The 22,279-nt window shown below is 37.6% G+C and overlaps 4 protein-coding genes across 7 annotated transcripts in view; all 4 read left to right on the forward strand.

The window, feature by feature from the left end:
- LOC136269577 (E3 ubiquitin-protein ligase TRIM71-like) overlaps window positions 1-9,597 on the forward strand; it is an 85,597-nt gene extending 76,000 nt beyond the window's left edge. The window contains exons 1-4 of one of the 2 annotated variants that reach the window (XM_066068183.1): window positions 86-144; window positions 6,135-8,940; window positions 9,186-9,407; window positions 9,554-9,597. In XM_066068183.1, coding sequence (XP_065924255.1) covers window positions 6,168-7,820 — 1,653 coding nt within the window. In that variant the 5' untranslated portion in view covers window positions 86-144; window positions 6,135-6,167 and the 3' untranslated portion in view covers window positions 7,821-8,940; window positions 9,186-9,407; window positions 9,554-9,597. Of the gene's footprint in view, window positions 1-85; window positions 145-6,134; window positions 8,941-9,185; window positions 9,408-9,553 lie in introns of those variants that run through there. The other variant, XM_066068184.1, reaches the window with a different exon arrangement.
- The window catches only part of LOC136270521 (dynein axonemal heavy chain 2-like), a 38,325-nt gene extending 23,496 nt beyond the window's left edge, over window positions 1-14,829 (forward strand). The window contains exons 1-11 of one of the 3 annotated variants that reach the window (XM_066068191.1): window positions 9,670-9,769; window positions 9,980-10,125; window positions 10,404-10,614; window positions 10,927-11,043; window positions 11,386-11,527; window positions 11,997-12,283; window positions 12,463-12,627; window positions 13,347-13,472; window positions 13,733-13,948; window positions 14,266-14,462; window positions 14,692-14,829. In XM_066068191.1, coding sequence (XP_065924263.1) covers window positions 10,007-10,125; window positions 10,404-10,614; window positions 10,927-11,043; window positions 11,386-11,527; window positions 11,997-12,283; window positions 12,463-12,627; window positions 13,347-13,472; window positions 13,733-13,948; window positions 14,266-14,388 — 1,506 coding nt within the window. In that variant the 5' untranslated portion in view covers window positions 9,670-9,769; window positions 9,980-10,006 and the 3' untranslated portion in view covers window positions 14,389-14,462; window positions 14,692-14,829. Of the gene's footprint in view, window positions 1-9,669; window positions 10,126-10,403; window positions 10,615-10,926; window positions 11,044-11,385; window positions 11,528-11,996; window positions 12,284-12,462; window positions 12,628-13,346; window positions 13,473-13,732; window positions 13,949-14,265; window positions 14,463-14,691 lie in introns of those variants that run through there. The other 2 variants (XM_066068190.1, XM_066068192.1) reach the window with 2 other exon arrangements.
- Window positions 14,830-16,319: 1,490 nt separating this feature from the next.
- Window positions 16,320-19,360, forward strand: LOC136270522 (dynein axonemal heavy chain 2-like). The gene is made up of 8 exons (XM_066068193.1): window positions 16,320-16,447; window positions 16,557-16,683; window positions 16,976-17,162; window positions 17,705-17,910; window positions 18,036-18,161; window positions 18,301-18,492; window positions 18,891-19,081; window positions 19,224-19,360. The coding sequence occupies exons 2-7, from the start codon at window positions 16,609-16,611 to the stop codon at window positions 19,032-19,034; spliced, it is 930 nt and encodes a 309-aa protein (XP_065924265.1). The 5' UTR covers window positions 16,320-16,447; window positions 16,557-16,608; the 3' UTR covers window positions 19,035-19,081; window positions 19,224-19,360.
- Window positions 19,361-19,375: 15 nt separating this feature from the next.
- LOC136270523 (dynein axonemal heavy chain 2-like) lies at window positions 19,376-22,148 on the forward strand. The gene is made up of 7 exons (XM_066068194.1): window positions 19,376-19,514; window positions 19,642-19,758; window positions 20,118-20,267; window positions 20,512-20,688; window positions 20,807-20,881; window positions 21,008-21,158; window positions 21,523-22,148. The coding sequence occupies exons 1-7, from the start codon at window positions 19,440-19,442 to the stop codon at window positions 21,675-21,677; spliced, it is 900 nt and encodes a 299-aa protein (XP_065924266.1). The 5' UTR covers window positions 19,376-19,439; the 3' UTR covers window positions 21,678-22,148.
- Window positions 22,149-22,279: the final 131 nt, after the last annotated feature.

The following is a 22,279-nucleotide window of genomic DNA, read 5'->3' on the forward strand; positions in this document are numbered from 1 at the left end:
GTAACCTTCCAATCGGCAATCCTCGGCTGATTCCGCTACGCTCCATATATGTTAATGTCGAGTGCGCGAGACATCCGAGTAGTTCCGAGTGGTAACCTTCAGACCAGGAAGTAATATCATACCTGTGATCGCCATGTTAGAGGGGTTTGTAGTTATAACACATTCTATTTACAAAGCACAAGTAAATAAGAAATGAATATGATAATTTTGGATTATTTCATCACCTTAGTTCGGTACACATGCACTCATAATATAATAGGCCTAATAGTTTGGGGGGAAACTTGAGGGATCTTGTGTACATATGAGGACCAAAAATGTACATATTTCTTGAACTGAGTCTGACTTGTTTATTCCTAAAACTGACCAAAACTGCTGTAATTATATTTAAAGATATTAAAAAAAACAACCAATAGATATAATTAAGGGTTTTGTGTTTAAATTGTACACACTTGTAAGTGCCGAACAAAACTAATGACCCGACCATGGCATTAGTCCCTGAAGGTTTTTCGAGAGTATGAGTTGTTTCTAACGAGCTTGAACTTTCAGAACAATGACCAACCAGATGGCACGATTTACTGGTAATATTATGTGAACAGATTTGGCAATTAGACATGTTTGAATTCGGTAAAGAATCAACTTCATCAACAAAATGTTCACAAAACGCTTTCTGAATTTCTTCCCTAATAAATGCATTTAAATCTTTAAAATCGCTGTCACTTGTGTGAACTGAAACAGGCATTTGGTATGCGACAAAATTACTTACGTAACTCTCATATTCTATTGCTAGACCATTGCTTTCTCATTTGTGGAGGGATGTTTAAACTGAACATGCTTTTGCAAATCAATATCCCCTAAACCAAAGATAAACTGGTAAACAATATGAGGTTCTAAGTATTTATAGGGAATATGTGGATATGATTTTAAGGCTAATCTTTTCAAAGCATAACCAAAATCTTCGACTGTTTCCCCATTTTGTCTACGCGCTGTTTTAAACTCAACTTGGTAAGCTTTCACGTTTTCTCTGGGATTGAAATATTTTTTACAAATATCGTTTAAAAAATCATAATTGTCAGACTTTGTCAACGGAATTTCGGATAACACATGTCTTGCAGACCCCCGTAAATTCCTAATAAGCTGACTTGCACATTCTCTGACTACTCTCTTACTCCACCCATTCCACTTAGCAACCTGTTCAAACTGAATGAAAAATTCATGAATATCAAAACTACCATCAAATGTTGGCGACTTAATTTCTTTTCTATACTTTGAATGACGTGACTGTGCCAAATAATTGTCAGATTGCACGTGCGTTCGATTCTCTCTAGCCGTCTGACTAACAATAAACATTTTCAAAAGCAAAACCATTTTTAAAATACTTTGTTTTTAGCTCTTTCTCTAAAAAATCACACTTTGCTGATAACTCTTCTATCTGTCTATCAATAGTATCTATACTACTATATTAAAATAATAGACTCAAATTTTTAGTCTTTAATACCGAGAAATCGGAAGAATACTGTCTTTTGTTTTATATATTTGAAACATCATTGGTACTTGAAGATTACCAATTTGTTTTTATTTTTTCTCAGTTAAGCTTCGCTTATTAATAATCAGCGAAAATTCCTAAAAAAAATGCCGGAAATCACCTGAATTTTTTGGATTTTACAATTTTGCGTTTGTGCAATACATTCACGCTAACGGGATCTTTAGTTTGTTTCCATAATATCACATCTGCATGAATAAACTCAGAAATGATAATACAGATACGGGTAAATTTTCTTTTGCTATATATTCTGTTCATATATATTTATTTTAATGATTTCTTATGAGAGAAAGTATAAAATAACAAATATACATTTCAACTAAGTTCTTACTTTTGTCTTCGTGATGACAAAAATAGTTGAATACATGCAAAAAAGTAACATTATATTTGTTAGGAGAGTGAAGATAGAATATGTTTTATCGTAAAAATGAATAATGTCCTACGGACCCAGTTTTACAAAGAAAATACGTGCACGTTGGTCAAAAGGTGTTGAATTCTTCCATTCTGTGGATTAACATATTTAGTTGAAAGGTATTTACAGTCTCAAAAAGGTTTGTTGTGATGAATTTGACTATCATTTTCAAGGCAACTTCATTATTTTTCTCCAAAATCGTTCCGGAGCGATTCTGCAATTTTCTGCTACATTACGGGTATAAGGGATGCATTCTAACTAGCTGTGGTGAGGGCCTTTCCCCGAGACACAGTTAGATTATTCAAATTAAGGAAAGTGTAGTGAAACTAATAGCATTATTGTAGGCCTATAGCTTTGTTATGTAAATGTCAATAATAAGGTGTGTCGATTACCTATTTCGTAAATGTCCGATATGCAATGTCAACCCGTGCACGCACGGGTCAAAGTCTAGTTTACTTTAACTTTGTTGGACTTATCTGAACTTTCATAAGGGACACCATTCCCGGTCTGAATATGTGTTGAGTGATAATTTCTCTCACGCAAAAATTCTCTATCATCTCTAAACATAACTGCATGATGAAAAATGCAGCGTAAAAATCAAGTACAAAAATAATCTACTAAATATTTCAACTCACGAACAGCATGAATTCTCAAACCCACAAATTCATTATAAAGAAAAGCATCAGCTAAAGAAATCCAAAAAATCACAATACAATAGAAACTGACAACAAAAGAATTCAGCCAAGCTCGAATCACTGAATAGGGTTCTCAAGGTGAGTAGCACGTGCCACTGACCATTGTAGTACAAACCCTATCCTGGTCACGGCACCAAATAATGTAGCAGGTCAGTGCCGTATAGGTTTTTATCAGTACTTCGCATTGTGTTTATTTTTGTTTTGAGACTGAATTTGACCTCTACATTAAGAATTAAACTTTACTAAATTATAAATAAGGTATGAAAACGACTTTACTCTCACTATAGATAAACCAGATATAATAAACCAAAATTCAAAGTAAATGAAAACCAAGATTAACAACCCTTTATAAATTTATTATAACAAAATAAGAACACAAGTCAATAGCAAGTACTTAAAATCCCCCAACCCTAAAGCCTAACTTTGACAGGGACCTCAAATAGACAGACGAAACGGGCCGGGACTCAGGAGAAAAGTAGCTAGCAAAACCAGCTGTCTCCCTCTCCCTCTCTGCTTGGAGAAAAGTAGCTAGCGAAACCAGCCGTCTCCTTCGTCAAATAAGGACTTACATGGGTTTATATACGGAAAAGAGAACAAAGACAACTGTCATTAAAGTTATTGGCTATCGTATAAAGTGGGCGTTACCAAAGTAACAGAATAAATCACATGGTGATCGGAATACTAATAATAATTAATAGAAACGAAATCCCGATCTACCACAGTTTTAATTTGGAAAAAATTATAGAATTCGCTATTAATGAAATGTATAACTATTAATCAAAATTATTAAAATTAGTAATGTTAACTTACCAAGAAGTAGAGTTTGTTACGTTTCGAAAGTCAGCTTTCAGATATTACAAAAAAACACATCTCCACTCTCTTTGATGTGACAAAAAAATATGACAAACCAGCTCCAAGAATTTGGAGGGAAAAATCAACAACCAATAAAATCAAAGAAGACAAATTAACTAAAAACCAATTGAATACCTAGACACATTATATATTTGGCCAGAACCTTAATTACAACCCTAAGGCAATATATATCATGGACAAGGTAGCTGCATGCCTGTTCTATTCAATTGACCATGGCCAGATTTTTAAGTTTATTAAAAATTTTATTATATACTTTAGTATTAAGTTTTAAGTTTATTTGTACAATAATTTAATTAACATAATTATATTAATTATTAGGGCCCCCGCAAGGATTTGCGGGTGCCCTATAGTAATTACTCTGTCCGTCCGTCTGTCACTCTTCCGTCAACAAATTTCCTGTTTTTTTCTAATAACCTTTTTTATGGTTGCCCAATCAAGTTCAAATTTGGTATGGTAGTTCAGTAGGCAGAAATACATATTTTGATGCTAAGTTTGGTTCTCTATGTCTTCTGGTTTGGAGCTGGGGTGGTGGGGTAGATTCCTAACTATGCGTAAGAATGAATGGGCAAAGGGAGATAACTGCTGAGAATGAATGGGCAAAGAGAGATAACTGCTGAGAATATTACAATTGTATACATGGTAGGCTGTGCAATATTTGTCCTTTGAGATTAATTAACCTTCCACCGGAAGAAAATCCTAAGCTTTATCTTTATCTGTCACATTGAGATTAATTACTGCACTGCCTGTGTCTGCAAAGGACCTTTGTTTTGAAGTTAAGGCAAATTTTGAATGATGTGTAGTATTGTGTACATTCTTTGAAATATGGATTTAAAATATAATATTCATATTTTATTTTGGTTAAAATACCGTACACAATGATTTATAATAATTTTATTGAATTCTAAAATCAAGATATATATTAAGACATCCTTTTTCACTATTTTATTTTTTAATTATTTATTTTATTTTTTTCTGCCTTAATGCTGTTAATTTTAACAGGTAATCAGATAATAACCCCATTCTGTCATTTCTAAAAAAAAAATCTTATTGTAAATTTAGAAGAAAAGAATGAGAGAGCAGAACAATTAATCCCCTGGGATTAATTATCTTGCCTGCTGCAGAAAATTTAGAGGCTTATCTCTATCTGTCAAATCGAGATTAATGAACGCCTTTGTCTGCACTGATGTTTGTTTTGAAGCAAATTAAACTCTCATTCCATGAGCTGCACCCTAATATTTTTACCCCTCAGTTTAAAGGATGGTATTTGATAAAAAGTATATTTCATTCTAGTCCAAATACTTATATTCTGTAAAATAAAAAAAATATATGAATTACAATAAATTAAAAAAAAAAAATTATTAGATATCAGTTTTTTGATTCTTTTTTTTTTTCATTTTTAATGGATGTTTTGGTGTTGTTGTTGTTTTTGGTTGCTATGTTTATATTAAAGGAAACTTAAGAATAGTACCTGAAAATGTTCCTTCTGTAAGCCCTGATTAAATTTTATAAATGGATGAGAGCAGGATAATTAATCCCCTGAGATTTATTATCTTGCCTGTTTCAGAAAATCTAAGGTCTGTCTTTATCTGTTATATTTGTATTACCGTATACATGTGTCTGCAAGTGATGTTTGTTTGAAGTTGAGGCAAAGCCTAGGTATCATTGCATTGGTATCAATTCTTTGTTTTTTTATCAAATTTTATTTCATCCCATGTTAACCCACTTTATCCCGTGGATATGACTCATTGGATATTTTTTTGATATCCCACAGTTGTGACTTTACAATGGGATTTGCGTAGGCATAATGAAGTAAAATAATGTGGAGATTTATAAACAGTGTAAACATTGATTGTGGTGTTTAAAACATGGGATAAATAGAATCTCATATGATTTGTAGTATAATATGATTTTTATCCAACTTGTGTGTTTTATCCCCTCACTAAGGCTCAAGAAAAAAACACTTTAATTAATTGTGGGATGAAAATCATATCCAACTACAAATCACGAGATCCTATATATTCCAGTTCTTTACATCTTCTGCCGGGCATTTATTTTTCATCATTGTTAATATAAAGAGGATGGAATTCAAAGTTTTTTCCCCTTCTCTATATTAATTGTCATAGCGGGGCCGTTCCTGACTGGTCAGTTTTCTAGTTTAATTATCAATAAATTAATTACTTTTATTTTTTCAGATTTATTAATTTCATAATCAATAAATCTGTAACTCCTACATTAGAGCAAGAATTGGCAGTTAACTTTTTGAAGTGAAAATAAACAGGGAATGGCTAAATATCCTCATATAACGATCGAGAGTTAATTGAGCCTAATATCATCAAAATGTTAAAAATTAGGCTGTCTAATGTTTATTTTAAATTTATGATGCACATATTAGGTACCGATATATGACCTTTTGAATCATTGTTTTAAAAAATAAAACAAACCATAATTTCAATCTTATTTTTCCAGTATTTTTAATTACTGGATACATTCATAACATAATGAAATGTTTTTAACTCATCTTCAAATTATAGTAAAGATACGAATTAAGCTAAATTTTATGATGTATAATAAATTGGAAATAAAGATCTAAGAATTGCTGTTTTCTTAATTTCAGAATTGTCCACCGTTGTGAAGAAATCGTTTGACCATGGACCCTGAGTACAGCCTCCAGGATGTGGTACGGTGTCATCTCTGTGAGACCCCGGTCCCCCCTTTACACTGTGTCATTTGTAACATACATCTGTGTAAAGACTGTGAGGGGAAACATCTCTCTGATAAATCCAAACAACACAAACTGGTGCCATTCAAATATCGGGGAGCTTTTCCTAAATGTCAAAAACATTCTACAAAAATATGTGACCAATACTGTGAACAATGCAACATTCCTATTTGTGAACTCTGTGTTTCCTCTAAGGAACACCAAACTCATGATGTAGGGGACATTTTGGCGAGTTTAAAAAACAAAACACAATTCTTACAGAAAGATTTACAAGATTTTGAAAAATTAATTCATCCTAAATATCAAGAGATTTTATCTAGCATTTCAGAGCAAAAGGCTGATCTGAAAGAAAACTCCCAGAAATTGACAACAGCAATCAACAAACATGGAGAAGACTTGCACAGAGAAATAGACACTATTAAACAGAAACTGAAATCTGATCTTGATGAAATGGACTCCAAACACCTGGCTGTCTTAAACAAACAGGAAGATGAAATAACACGCACCATTTCTGAAATCACACAGAGCATTGCTGATCTGAAGAAGTTACTGGACTCCAATGATGTCAGCCGTGTCTCTGCCTACAAATCCAGGAAAGATGAATTCAGAAGATTGCCTCCTAAACTAACAGTTTCCTTACCAAGTTTTACCCCTCAGAAAATCAACAAAGAACAGCTTTATCAACAGTTTGGTTCTCTGTCAGCGTCATCTATCAAAACAGAAGATTATGGCTACACAATACATTCTCCCCCATACAGACCACTCATTGATGTACCACGGATCATGAAACAGATAAACACTGAGTATGATGGATTCTATCATGGATTACACAGTGTGTCCTGTGTGGGTGATGAAGAACTGTGGACGTGTAGTATGTTTGACAACAAGATGAGACTCTACAACGTACAAGGGGAAATAGTGAAGTCAGTCCAAACCAAGTCAGGGAACGGTCCCTTGAACATAGCAGTGACAAGGAGTGGGGATTTAGTTTATACTGATTACGGTGATAGAACTGTGAACATAGTGAAGAATACACAGATACAGACAGTGATCAGACTACAGGGGTGGAAACCTCGCGGTGTCTGTAGTACCTCCTCTGGTGACCTCCTGGTTGTCATGGACAGTGATGATAAACAAACAAAAGTTGTGTGTTACTCTGGCTCTACAGAGAAACAAAGTATTCAGTACGATGACAAAGGACAACCTCTCTATTCATCTGGTGGATATAAATACATCAGTGAGAACAGGAACCTAGATATCTGTGTGTCAGACCCTAGAGCCCGTGCAGTAGTGGTGGTCAATCAGGCCGGGAAACTCCGGTTTACCTACACTGGTCCTCCCTCTACTACCAAGGGATCATTCTATCCATACGGCATCACAACAGACAGCCAGGGTCGGATCCTGACAGCAGACATTAACAACCTCTGTATCCACATCCTGGATCAGGACGGACAGTTCCTCCGCTACATTGACAACTGTCATTTACAGAATCCACGGGGTTTATGTGTGGACACCAGAGACAACCTCTTTGTGGCTGAGTACCACACAGGAAAAGTGAAGAAAATACAATATTACATGTAAATAAACAATACATGTGACATTACACAAACATAAGATGATGTGTAATTACATTTAGATAGACTCCGTATATGTATTCATGTAGCACTGTTATTGAATGAAACTGTTTGTTTGTCATGTAAACAAATTATATGTGGACATTTTGTGTACATGTTTATTGATTCCACGTAAAGAATTGTTCTACATAGGGGTGTCTTTTAGTTTTATTAAATAAGTCCAGAGGGCTCACATGTTTTATACAACACAGTTCAGTTTTATATAAGATGAATTTTACTAACAAAACATTGATGCATAATGTGCATGATGGCTTCATTTGTTATTGACTTCATATTGAGTAGTCGACAAAGAAAACTCGTGTTGACATCCATTGTTCTACATTTGATGTATCCTTTTATGATTTTGCATGATTACCGTATTTAGATATTACTGGTAAATTATGTTGGTGCACTACTCATAACATATTGAGTTTAATAAAACAACCACTGTTCATTTATTTATCTGAATTATGTCCTTTATGTTAAATTATTTGATTTTATGGATGACAGAATGTCGGATCAATAGTTGTGAATTTTTGCATTTTTCAAATTTACAAATTTAATTTTCAAATTCGTTTTGATTAATGCATATCTTGATGGGAAAGGTGAAGCACTTGGCTCGGCAGTGATATTTTTCTCACCTGACTCTGTACTGTGCTTGGTTCCTTAGTTTTTAATGCAAAAAAAGAAAATATATGCTCTGTGGTCATAAGTACATTGTATTAGGTCAGTCACCCAAAGGTCAGTGGTTCAAGCCCTGCTGTGGTCACTTGATTTAGTGGGACAATGTGTCCTTATATAGACAATGAACTTTATCTTTATTATCAACACCCACACAACTGTAATGGGTTCCGGATTAAAAAATATGCCAGGGAATAACCTCTAATTGGACCGATGTACTTTCCAAGGGGAGTCGAGGTTTTTCATCGGCTTAGTAAACACCTGTGGAATTAGCACCAAACATACACACCTTAAGATTTGGAGAACCTGGGGTCAAAGTTCACCAAGCCACCTGTCCTTGACATGCAGCAGGTGGTGAAGGACTCCACAACCAGGACCCCCTCATATTTGTCCTGTCCCCAGGAGTGGTCAGTATCTGTAGACTCTGTGACTTCTAACAAGCATATCATTACTTTGAAGTGATATAATAGTTTTTTAATCATTGTGATATTTTTATCAATTGCTTAAAAATTTGCAACATGAAATATTGTAGCATACTTATCTATTAATTGTTCATTAATGCGATGAGTTCCAATTGTAATGACAGGTACCTCTCAGTGAGTGATGGATCATTAACCTGCCCAGTGAGTGGTTTATATGTGTATTTGTACAGGTCCCCTCAAGTTCCCTAATCCAGAGTTTTATTACCACTCCCTGGGGCAAAGACAGGATCTCATAGCAAGTAGGATGTTTAAACAGGACATGAGACACCTTAAGATTCCAAGAACCTATCAGTGGGTTCAAAGTTCACCAAGCCACCTGTCCTTGACATGCAGCAGGTGGTGGAGGACTCCACAACCAGGAACCTCTCATATTTGTCCTGTCCCCAGGAGTGGTCAGTATCTGTGGACTCTCTGATTGTATTCTTCCAAATTTTGAAACAGTGTAATGGTACAAATGTTTACTATGTTATTTATTTTATTTATTTATTTTATTGAATAGATTTTAAACTCTTTCACATCTCATTTACGATTTCTCTAGGGTGCGTTGTCTCCAAGAGGAAATGTACCTGTATGTCTCTGGGAAAGGTAAAGTTATGTCTCCCCCACAATAAGTGACTAGTGTTTCTATGGGATCAGAGGAGGTAAAGTTAAATCCCCCCACCATAAGTGACTGGTGTCCCTATGGGATCAGAGGATGGGGTAAAGTTATGTGTCCCCTAAAACGAGATCCTGCCAAGATGTCAAAATTCTATCAGTATATTATCCTTTTATCAGTACCGCATAGAAAAGATACTTAGTCTAGTTTTTAACTTTCATACTAATATTATATAATGACAACTTTTTTTCCTTACCAAAATTTTGCATATCAAAAATTATTCAGTTAATGATGTGTCTTATCCTACAAAATGTTTCAGATATAAAATAAAAAATTGGACTAATTGATAGTTTTTTCGTTTAATTTTAGGACAATCTGAAGCCATCGTTAGCCAAGATGTTCTCTGTGATGCACAAGTCTGTATCGGAGTACTCCAAGAGGATGTTGGCGGAGCTCCGCAGACATAACTACGTCACTCCGACCAACTATATGGAACTGGTGTCTGGATACAAGAAGTATACAATTTATTCTCGTCATAAATCTCATATTGATTTTCGGAAACATGTGTGCAGTTGTGAAGTAATTGGCAAAATGTAGTGAAACTGTAAATTTCCAGTGACAGGGATCAGTAGACGTGAAGTTTTCTCTTTGATGCTGAAATTATATTTGGTTCAGTAAAATACGTGTATTGCCTGTACAATAAATAAAAGTCCCGCCAATCTTTTTGGAACTAAAAAAATTACAGAATCATTTTACAAAAAGGTTTATGTTTTGTTATGATGTGATTTCTTAGACTGCTGTTTGACAAGAAGAACGAGTTGGGAGGAGCAGCCGACAAACTGAGGAACGGTCTGAGTAAGATAGACGACACGAGACAGAAAGTGGAGAAGATGTCGATCGAGCTGGAGGACGTGAAGACGAAGGTGGCCCAGTTCCAAAAGCAGTGTGACGAGTACCTGGTGATCATCATACAGCAGAAACGAGAGGCCGACGAACAACAGAAGGTAACGGGGGCTAAATAACTGTATGGTGTCATAGTGTAGATTTTGAAGAAAAAGGCTTTAAAATTCAAAGAAAGAAATTTAACTAGTAAATCAATACACTCATAAATATTCACGTCAGTAATTTCCTCTCTGCATTTATTGTGGAGGCACCTCTCCACCAAAAAATGACTAATATGTGAACAGTATGATTATAAGTAGGAAATACAAAAAGAATAAATAAGTCCCTCTTAAAGATTATGTCAACAACTTGATAAACAAATCTTTGATTTTGTCAACAACTTGATAAACAAGTCTTTTGAATTTGTCTTTCAGTCTGTGGCTCAGAAGGGAGAAAGGATTGCAGAGGAAGAGACCAAGTGTCAACACATGGCCGATCTGGCTCAGCTTGATCTGGATGAAGCCCTGCCCGCTCTACAGGAAGCCATCGCTGTAAGGAACAGTCTCTGCTTTGACTTGTTTAGTTTAAGTGAATAGCTCTTTTCTGAGGTGAACAAAGAGGTTATATAAGCAATGTGTTGTTCAATTTTCCAGTCTCTAGAGCATTCAAGGAACAGTCTTTGTGTTAAATACACCGATTAACTTCTCTTTCTCTGAAGTGTATTAAGATCACTTACTCTAGTGAATAAAGAACTGAATCAATAATGTTTTCAGGCTCTAGAGCATGCAAGGAACAGTCTTTGTGTTAAATACACCCATTAACTTCTCTTTCTCTGAAGTGTATTAAGATCACTTACTCTAGTGAATAAAGAACTGAATCAATAATGTTTTCAGGCTCTTGAGTCATTGAACAAGAAGGACATGACAGAGATTAAGTCGTACGGACTTCTGCCCTTGCTGGTAGAGAAGGTGATGGAGGCCGTGATGATTCTGAGGGGCAGCGAGCCAACCTGGGCCGAGGCCAAGAGACAGCTCGGTCAGTACTCTACAAAGCTATACACAAATAATTCTATACAATAAATATAATATATTCTTATGTATAGGGAAGCAAAAAGAGAGCTTGGTCAGTGAATGAATTAACTCACAGCCCCCAAAATGCTTGTAATACAATGATTGTAATGTATAGAAAGGCCAAGAGACAGCTTAATTAGTCAGTGCTCAAACAATTTCGTTACAAAGCCGGATTAAACAGTTTACCTTAGATAGATTTTTTCTGTCAGTTATTGAACTTTATTCAGATAACGTCTTTCTTAACCTAATGAACAACTTGAGGTGTTGTTATTTCAATAAATGTTGTCCTATCCTTCTCTATTTTCTTTCCCTCATGTGAACTATCTCCAGCCAATAGAATTCTTCGTACCATACGGAGATTGATGAAACAGATTTTAATATCTAGTTTATTCAAAAAGTTGCAATGATTGAATATCTTTTTTATAATTATACAGGACAGTCTACCTTCATCAAGCAGTTGATGAACTTTGACAAGGACAACATTTCGGACCGTGTGCTGAAGAAGATCGGGAGTTACTGCTCCCAGTCAGACTTCCAGCCGGATATCATTGGGCTCGTGTCTGGGGCGGCTAAGTCACTGTGTATGTGGGTCAGGGCCATGGAGGTGTATGGACGCGTTTACAGAGTAGTGGAGCCCAAGAAACAGAGACTGAACGCCGCCATGTCACAGCTTAAGGAGAAACAGGACGCACTGGCTGACGCTAAAGCCAAGCTTGCTGAGGTAAAGTGAAAGTGTGTGTCAGATGTGTGGTGTATGTCGTCGTGGAAACAGGAAGACTGTATATTGCTGGAGATTTAGAATGACTATTATTGCATACTATTACAAACTGCATGGCATGCATGTGACTGAACCGACTACATATGTCAAATTTATATTAAAGGAGTTTGAATAATTAACAGGTTGAAGCCAAAATGGCTGAGTTGAAGCAGCAGTATGACGAGAAGCTCGCTCAGAAGGAGGAGCTCAAGAGGAAAGCCGAGTACACTGAGCTCATGTTGGAACGAGCCACCAAACTCATGTCTGGACTCGCCGGCGAGAAGGAGCGCTGGCAAGAGACTGTCAAGGTAATGCCAATAGTAGTCTGTATACCATTCTGTCAACCACTGTCTACCATTTTGTCTACCATTCTGTATACCACTCTATCTACCATTTTGTCAACCACTGCCTACCATATTGTCTACCATTCTGTAAACCACCGTCTACCATTTTGTCTACCATACTGTATACTCTATCTACCATTTTGTGTACAATGGTCTTCCATTCTGTCTACTACTCCTACTCCGTCTACCATTCTGTGTACCACTGTATACCACTCTATCTACTGGTTGGATCTAGTACCATTATTTACCACTGTTTCCACCAATGTAACGACTGATCTGTTACTAACTATATGTATCAGTTTATCAGTCAATCTACCAGTCTATCTATCTACCATTGTATCAACTGGTCTGTGACTAACTATATGTATCAGTTTATCAATCAATCTACCAGTCTATCTATCTACCATTGTATTAACTGGTCTGTGACTAACTATATGTATCAGCTTATCAATCAATCTACCAGTCTATCTATCTACCATTGTATCAACTGGTCTGTGACTAACTATATGTATCAGTTTATCAGTCAATCTACCAGTCTATCTATCTACCATTGTATCAACTGTTCTGCCTTACTATATACCACTGTCTTCTCTAAGCTTGTGTCATTTGTAGGTTTAATATATAGAAGGTTATGTTGATATATTTTGTACCTTAACTAATCTGGAATTCGTGTAACTCTTCAGGATCTGGAGGAGAGAATGGGCTACCTCTCTGGAGACTGCCTAATGGCCGCTGCCTTCATGTCCTACATGGGGCCCTTCTTGTCCAACTACAGAGACGAACTGGTCCAGAAGAAGTGGATTGAGGAGGTACTGTGTGAAAATTGTAAACAGTGAATTCAAGATCTAGATGAAGCTGATTGGAGGACATTTTTGTCGACAGTTATCGAAATTAGACTTAAAATTTTGTGTTAATTGTTTATTGATGATAATTGTTTTCATATGAAGGTTGCAATTCGATGCATTGAACTTTGTGGCAGGTTTAACCTGGTTTTGTTTGTTTTACTTGAACCTGCTAGTCCTATATTTTGCATTTTACAATCATATGATAGAATTGTTGTGATTGACAGGTTCGTAAGCTGGGAATTCCCTGTGCACCAAACTTCAATTTCTGTGAGTTCATGGCCAAGCCGACCCAGGTCAGGGACTGGAACATCCAGGGGTTGCCTAGCGATGCCTTCTCCACGGAGAATGGAGTCATCGTGACCTCATCCAATCGGTGGCCCCTAATGGTGGACCCTCAAGGTCAGGCCATCAAGTGGATCGAGAACATGGAGGCCTCACGAGTAAGTCAGCTCTGTCTCTGTAAGCATGTATTGTCAACATTTAATCAGTGTATGAAACATTCCTGGTATACTTTTGTGTATCATGACATTTCTGTGTTTACTTTTAATTTGTTTTCTTGTTCATATGATTATTAACACTCTTCACAATGATTAAATGACTAGTGTAAACAACTATGTTTACAATTGCATATCATCTATTAAAACATTCTGATTTTAGTCTTTGGTCTGTTCACCTGATCATAATATTCAACTTTTCTCTCTAGAACCAATTTGTTTGATCCATTGTGCTGATCACTTGCTATTCTGTGTCTGTCCAGGGCCTCAAAGTGATAGACTTGCAGCAGTCGGATTACATGAGGACTCTGGAGTCCGCCATCCAGTTTGGTCTGCCAGTCGTCTTGCAGTCGTCTTGCAGGACCTCATTGTACAAGTCAGAATAGGTTGAAACCTCCATGAACAAGTCACTGATGAGTAAATATGTTGACCTCCCTATTCAAGTCATTGATGAAGATGGGTAAGGACCTCCCAGTGTGAGTCACTGATAAAATAATTAGGAACCTCCTAATAGGAGTCACTGGTCAAAATAATTTGAGACTTCAATAGTTTTAGATAGTTATTCTGTACTTCAGGCACTGAAGAAGCTATAAACTGGTAAGATGAGAATTTTCCTAACATTGGAGCTATATTTCTATACTATTTGAATTTTTTCTGAGTTGAGAATTTGTTTGTTTGTATGTTTGTAGGTGGAGCTTACATGATAAAGCTGGGAGACAAAGAGATTGAGTACAACCCAGAGTTCCGATTCTACATCACCACTAAGCTGAGTAACCCCCACTACACGCCCGAGATCTCCACCAAGTCCACCATTGTCAACTTTGCTGTCAAAGAGCAAGGTACTGTCTCTGTCTGTGTTTGATTGATTGTACAGTGAGGAGTAAGTATGGATGATGTATTGTAATACTGTCTGTGTTTTGATTGATTTACGATAAGGAATATAGATGGTGTAATATTGTCTGTGGTTTGATTGATTTATAAGGAATATAGATGGTGTAATATTGTCTGTGTTTTGATTGATTAACAAATAAGGAATATAGATGGTTTAAAGTACTGCATCTCCTTGTAGGTCTGGAGGCCCAACTGTTGGGAATCGTGGTCAGGAAGGAACGTCCGGATCTGGAGGAACAGAAGGACAGCCTGGTCCGGAGCATCGCGGCTGGGAAAAAGAAACTTGTCGAGTTAGAGGACGAGATTCTCAGGTCTGTGTCTTTGTCTATATCTACAGATCTTTATATATGATATGTAGTATCTAGTATTATTAAACGTACATGAAAAAAAACAACTTATGAGGCTAGAGGATGAGATTCCCAGGTCTGTCCCAAGGGGTAGCACCCTCATAATCATAACTGTTATCTCTCAATAAAATCTTGTACCACTAAGGGATCTCATTTTTTTCAATTTTTTTGGTCATTATCGGCTCCACTCTAATCTTGTAGTGTCTGCTATAAAGGCACAATATATATTAAAACTACATGTAGTATATATAGCTATGGTACCAAAATAATTTTTAGGAACTGATTTAAAAATTTACATTTTATACTATCCCCCCCATCCCAAATGAAAAAAAATTTAATTTCTCTTTGGAGAAATGGTGCTTCACAAGTTAAGAAGGAAATCAATGTACATGTAATGATTTGTATAGGGATACTATAAAATAATACAAGACAAACTTCAAATAATTATCATTGACATCCACTGATTCTGACTGTAGACTGCTGAATGAGACCAAGGGCTCACTGCTGGACGATGAACAGCTGGTCAACACACTGCAGACGTCCAAGATCACCTCACAGGAAGTGACGGAGCAGCTACAGATCTCCGAGACGACCGAGGTCAAGATTGACGCTGCCAGAGAGGTGAGTGACAAGGACATTATTATCCATGAGATAATGCGTACATACATGTAATTTATCCATGAGATAATGCGTACATACATGTAGTTTATCCACGAGATAATGCGTACATACATGTAATTTATCCATGAGATAAAGTGTACACAGTGATTTAATGCACTGAAAATTGGATTATAGAAGGTGCATGATGAAAAAAATCTGTACTTTTCTAATTGTCTTTATATGTGCATGGTTTCAAATTAATTTAATAGAGATTCTGTAGTGTTGATTTTGTTTTCTGCCTGCAGGGCTACAGACCGTCTGCTCAGAGAGCCTCCATCTTGTTCTTTGTCCTGAATGACATGGGCCGCATAGATCCCATGTACCAGTTCTCTCTGGATGCCTACATAGAACTGTTCATCATGTCCATTGAGAAGAGTCAGAGGAGTTCTAAACTGGAGGAGAGAATTCAGAACCTGAATGAGTACCACACCTACATGTATGCTGTTTACAGGAAACACTACAAGTCTCTACCCATCATGCCATGTTTCTCTACCCATCATGTGCCATATTTTGAATTTGGTTGTTAAAAAGAGACAAATATCTAATGGTACATTTATTGTTACAACAAAGATATATTTTCTCTTTATTGCATCATCTTAGACAAGAATTAAAAAAAAACCCATTTGACATTAACTTGTGATAATTGTGTGATGTAGGTACACCTGTCGCGGTCTGTTTGAGCGACACAAGCTGCTCTTCTCCTTCCAAATGTGTGCCAAAATCCTGGAGGCAGCCAGCAAAATCAACATGGACGAGTACAACTTCTTCCTGCGGGGAGGCGTGGTCAGTATCTACTGCATCAATCATTGAGGGAGAGGATTAATCTTATAAAGATTTTCATGCAAATCGGTTTACAGAAATGAGACACACAATTCATATTCTTGAAAGAGAACTATATATATATATTTAAGAGTATCATTGAAATATGTGTTTTTTGTAAAATAATTTTGGGAACTTCAAGAGAAATTTTCATGATTTCAGTGTTTAGCATTTTGGTCATAAGATGTTAAGGTCATAAGATCATAAGGTGTTTCAAGGTCACTGTTTGACCCCTGACCTCTGACTCTGTCCCCAGGTACTGGACCGTGAGAACCAGATGGACAACCCGTGCTCGGGATGGCTGGGGGACGTGGCTATGGACAACATCACAGAGCTGGAGAAGCTGACCAACTTCCACGGCATCATCACCTCCTTCGAGCAGTACCCCCGTGACTGGAACATCTGGTACACGGCGGCCCAGCCAGAGACCGCCCCCCTACCAGGTCTGTACTGTTTGTAGTCACTGTTAGAATTGGTAGGTACTGGTTCTATATAAAATAGTTACTGTAACAGCCTTATACAGGGATGACATTTGAAAAGCAATTTATTTTCTCTTCATAAGCAGTTTACAGGCATATAGGAAACTGAAAGTTGTATATGATATATCTTACATAATTCTGAGACCTGAATAATCATTGCACCTGGAAGTAAGAATATTACAGTAAAACATGCTTGTAATGAAGTGCTAGGGACTGACTATTTTGTTTCGTTATACCGGTAAGCGTCATTTGTTATATCTGTCAAGTTTACAACATGAAATAATGTCACGGAGAATGGAAACCATTTCGCTGTAAGCGACAATTCATTATAAGCGTGTTCGCTATAACCGTTTTTTACTGTCTTATAGTACAAGTTGCACTGTGATCCTCACAGAATGAATTTCTAGATATTGAAGTTAGAGGAATTAGGGCTCATCTCTATAAATGTTTGTTTATTAAGTAACAGGTGATGCAATTAGTCCATTAACCTCTGTCTTTAATCACAGGTGAATGGGACAATGCGTGTAATGAGCTACAGAGGATGTTACTGGTCCGTTCCCTGCGTCCTGACCGAGTCTCCTTCTGTGCCACCTCCTTCATCATCAACAACCTGGGGTCAAAGTTCATGGAGCCACCTGTCCTTGACATGCAGCAGGTGGTGGAGGACTCCACAACCAGGACCCCCCTCATATTTGTCCTGTCCCCAGGAGTGGTCAGTATCTGTCCTGCCAGGCTGTAGGATATTCTTGTAACAAAGTGTTACTGTAACAATGAAAGTATTAGAGATTTTACAAAATTAAATTTTATGCTCAATAACCTGGTTTTGTGTTTGTACAGGACCCCACAAGTTCCCTGATCAAGCTGTCTGAGTCCAGTGGGATGGCCCAGAGGTTCTATTCCCTCTCCCTGGGGCAAGGACAGGCTCCCATAGCAACCAGGCTGATCAAACAGGGCGTGAGAGAGGTAGGACCATTTTGTGTGTCATTTTTCCAAAACCTTTTTGGGTCGCAACATCTGGATAATTTTGGCCGTCTGTCATATGACTGTTAGTTCAATAAGGGTTACTGTTTTTTGGTCTCTGACATTTGTCTGATTGTTTCAGGGTAACTGGGTGTTCCTGGCCAACTGTCACTTGTCGCTGAGTTGGATGCCCCAGCTGGACAAGTTGGTGGAGCAGCTACAGGTGGAGGACCCCCACCCAGAGTTCCGCCAGTGGCTCAGTAGCAGCCCCCACCCTGACTTCCCCATCTCCATCCTACAGACCGGCATCAAGATGACCACAGAACCACCAAAGGTAAAACAACCAAAAGTCTGGGGAGGGGAGTAGCAATAAATAGAGATGATTACAGAACCACCAAATGTAAAGCACTGAAAAGTGTAGAGACAGGAGGGGCAAAAAGGTAAAGTTACCAGAAATCTAGGGAGGGGCAAACAACAACTAACCAAAGGTAGGGCACTGAAAAGTGTTGGGGATTCCCGAAGGGCAATTTACACTGTAAATCAAAATTGATCAGGCAAGAAAGATTAGTGGGTGTGTGATTATTTTTCGGCTAGCTGATCTAAGTCTAATTATCTGTCTTACAAAAATTTTCATAGTTGGAAAGACAAATAATGAATGTTGGCTTAAAAATACAATAATTACTATTATGTACAAAAATTATTAAAAAAATCAAGTAAATGTATTTGTTACAGGGACTGAAGGCCAACATGAAGCGTCTGTACAACTTGATCACGGAGCCTCAGTTCCAGCGCGCACCAAACAGGACAAGTACAGGAAGCTGCTCTTCTCGCTCTGCTTCTTCCACTCTGTGCTGCTCGAGCGACGCAAGTTCCTGATGCTTGGATGGAACATTGCCTACGAGTTCAACGATTCAGACTTTGAGGTACAGAAAAAGGACCACCTTTCTGAGTTGTTTCATAACTCCAAATATTTTCTCGTCTCTGTATTTGTTGCCATTTTTGTTGGATTTGACAAAATTAACGAAGGTCCTATACTAACTACTGATTGTTAACAATATTCCCCAGGTATCAGAAAGCATTCTGAGTATTTATCTAGACGAGTATGAGGAAACCCCATGGGAGGCCCTGAAATACCTGATCGCTGGAATCAGCTATGGCGGCCATGTCACGGATGACTGGGATCGGCGACTGTTGATGACTTATGTCTCCGATTTGTTCCAAGACCAAGTCCTCAGTGTGCCTTTCTACAAGTAAGTCCAGTCCCAGATCCAGGAGACCAGGATGTTGTTCAACACGCTGCTGTCCCTACAGCCCCAGATCTCTGCAGCCAGCGGGGGCGAGAGTCGCGAGGACAAGGTCAGTTTTAGATTTGAGGAAAATTGCAAGGATAAGGGCATTGTCAGACTCTAACCTACACTATATATGTTAAATCAATGACACTGTTTGACATGTATTTCTGATTGCTTCCTATGTATTACTACAGGTCCTAGATCTAGCAGCCAACATCTTCAAACAGATCCCAGAGAACATTGACTACGACAACACGGCTAAAATCCTGTCTGTCGATCCGTCACCATTGAATGTGGTGCTGCTTCAAGAGGTGGGTGTTACACATGTGATGTCTGTCTGTCTGTCCATCTGACGATCTGTCAATCTATTTGTGTTTTGTTTGATATCTTACTGTCTCTCTAGCTCCATTTCTCTCTCTTTCTTTCACTTTCTCTATATGTCTCTCTCTCTTTATTGCTGAGTAAACTAATTCACTCTGCAGATTTAACAGTACAATGCCCTGATGAAGGGGACCCCCTCTCTCTCTCTCTCTCTCTCTCTCTCCTTGAATCTGTAACTGACTAATACATGAATACTAATATAGTGATACAATGCCCTGATGGAGATTCTCTCTCTCTCTCACCTTCAATCTCTAAGTGTTAACTGACTGTGACTTTGTTCAATATACAGATTCAGCGTTACAATGCTCTGATGGAGGAGATTCGTCGCTCGCTGACCGACCTGGAGAAAGGTATCCAGGGTCTGGTGGTGATGACTGTGGAACTGGAGAACATATTCCAGTGTATCTTTGATGGCAATGTCCCCCCGTCCTGGTTAAGGGTGCGTCTCTCTACAACATTCAGTGTTACATTTACACTGTCAAGTAGTTCAAAGTGTGTCAATAATAAAGACTTCTTAGATGTTGAATAAAATAATTCCCAGGTTTGTTAGTTGATACCCCCCTACTGTTATTGTGTGTAGGCTTACTTGTACCCTGTACAGAATACTCTGTTCGTCAGGTTTTTAGCCTCACTCACAATCAACAGCATTGAGTCCCTTTTTATCATTATCACATGTTTTGTAGGCGTACCCCTCACTGAAGCCCCTGGCGGCCTGGACCAGAGACCTGGTACAGAGAGTGGAGCAGTTTGAGAAGTGGGCCCTGACCGCCCACCCTCCAACCATCTTCTGGATGTCTGGGTTCACATTCCCCACGGGATTCCTGACCGCCGTCCTTCAGACCTCTGCTCGTATGAACAGCGTAAGTTGTACATTTCTATGTCACTGTTGTAGGAATCAATGAAAGCTAAGTTTTAAATAGTTTTTATAAATAACATTATCTGATTACAGGTATTCATTTGTCATTGTGTGTTTTATAGGTATCCGTGGACTCGTTGTCGTGGGAATTCAGTGTGATGACGGTGGATGATTCCAACATTACTGGACCACCGAAGGTATCCCCCAGTGTTTATATATACAACATTAAATTGATTTTACCTCATGCAGTTTACAGTATTCACAACGTGTTATCATTGAAGTGAAATTGTACAGTATTAATAAAGGGTTTGTTTGATTTTCAGGACGGTGTGTACATCAAAGGCCTGTTCCTGCAGGGAGCGGGTTGGGAGAAGAAGAACTCTATCTTGGTGGAGGCTAACCCCATGCAGCTGGTGTGTCTGATGCCCACCATCCACTTTAAGCCCGTTGAAAACAAGAAGAAAGTCGCTAAAGGTTTGTCTCTCCAATGATTAAATACTGTAAATTCCTCATTAAACACAAGGAATTATTATTCGCCTAAAATTGCAGGAAACAACCCTCAAATATTACAAAGTCGATGTTATTATTTTTCAGACAGTGTTGAACTACAGGTGTATATGAAATTAAACAAATAAGTGTTTGCAATTTAATATTCTGGCAATTTGATGCGAAACAGCAGAATCACGGAATTAAGTACACGCGTACTTGCGTTAAATAAAGAATTTAATTACAGTATGCCAAAATTGATATTACATGTATCTGTAAAAATCAATGCAAATACCAATAGACTATATCATGCTATAGAGTCGTAATGACCAATGTTTTTTTGTGTCAACAGGAATGTACATGGCCCCCTGCTACTACTACCCCAACCATGCGGGAGGCATGGGCAGACCCTCCTTTGTGGTGGCCGTGGAGCTTAAGGCGGGGGAGAAATCACCGGACCACTGGGTCAAGAGGGGAACCGCCCTGCTGATGAGTCTGGACTACTAACTCTGACAATAACATCTCCTTGTTATGAAATGGAGAGATCTTCCTTTCTGTGAAATTTGTCTTCTATTTTTGTGTGGGAAAAAAATCTGTGAATATTGAATCCCTGAAGACTACCTAGTTCTGTGATCTCTAACTATCTGTGTGTAAAAATTCATCTCTAAATGATTCTGTGTACATACATGTATAACCCATGTAATGAGATTTCTGTGATGTCAAAGATTGTTTAGAAGAATCCAAATACGAATATAATACTATATTGTCAAGACAAGAATCTTGTGTGACTTTTGATAGATCTGTGAATTGACTTGTACACCACACACACTCAGCTGACAAAGCAGTGCTCTTATTTTTGTGATATCAGTTACATTGATAATTGTGCAACTTGTTCTATGAATATTTATAGTTTTTTTTGTGCGCATAAAACTCATCTCTATGTGTTGTTTCATTTATCATGGTATTAACATTCCATTGTTTTATTTTTGAACATTAATTTATTGAATCTATTAAAACTTGTTGAATTATAAAGAATATCATGCTTTTGTTTCATTTTTCTGTAAAAGGTGACCATGTAATGACCTCGATTCTGACCAATCGTATGGTTT

Source organism: Magallana gigas, chromosome 8 (genome assembly GCF_963853765.1).
Source record: "Magallana gigas chromosome 8, xbMagGiga1.1, whole genome shotgun sequence".
In the NCBI taxonomy this organism is placed as follows: domain Eukaryota; kingdom Metazoa; phylum Mollusca; class Bivalvia; order Ostreida; family Ostreidae; genus Magallana; species Magallana gigas.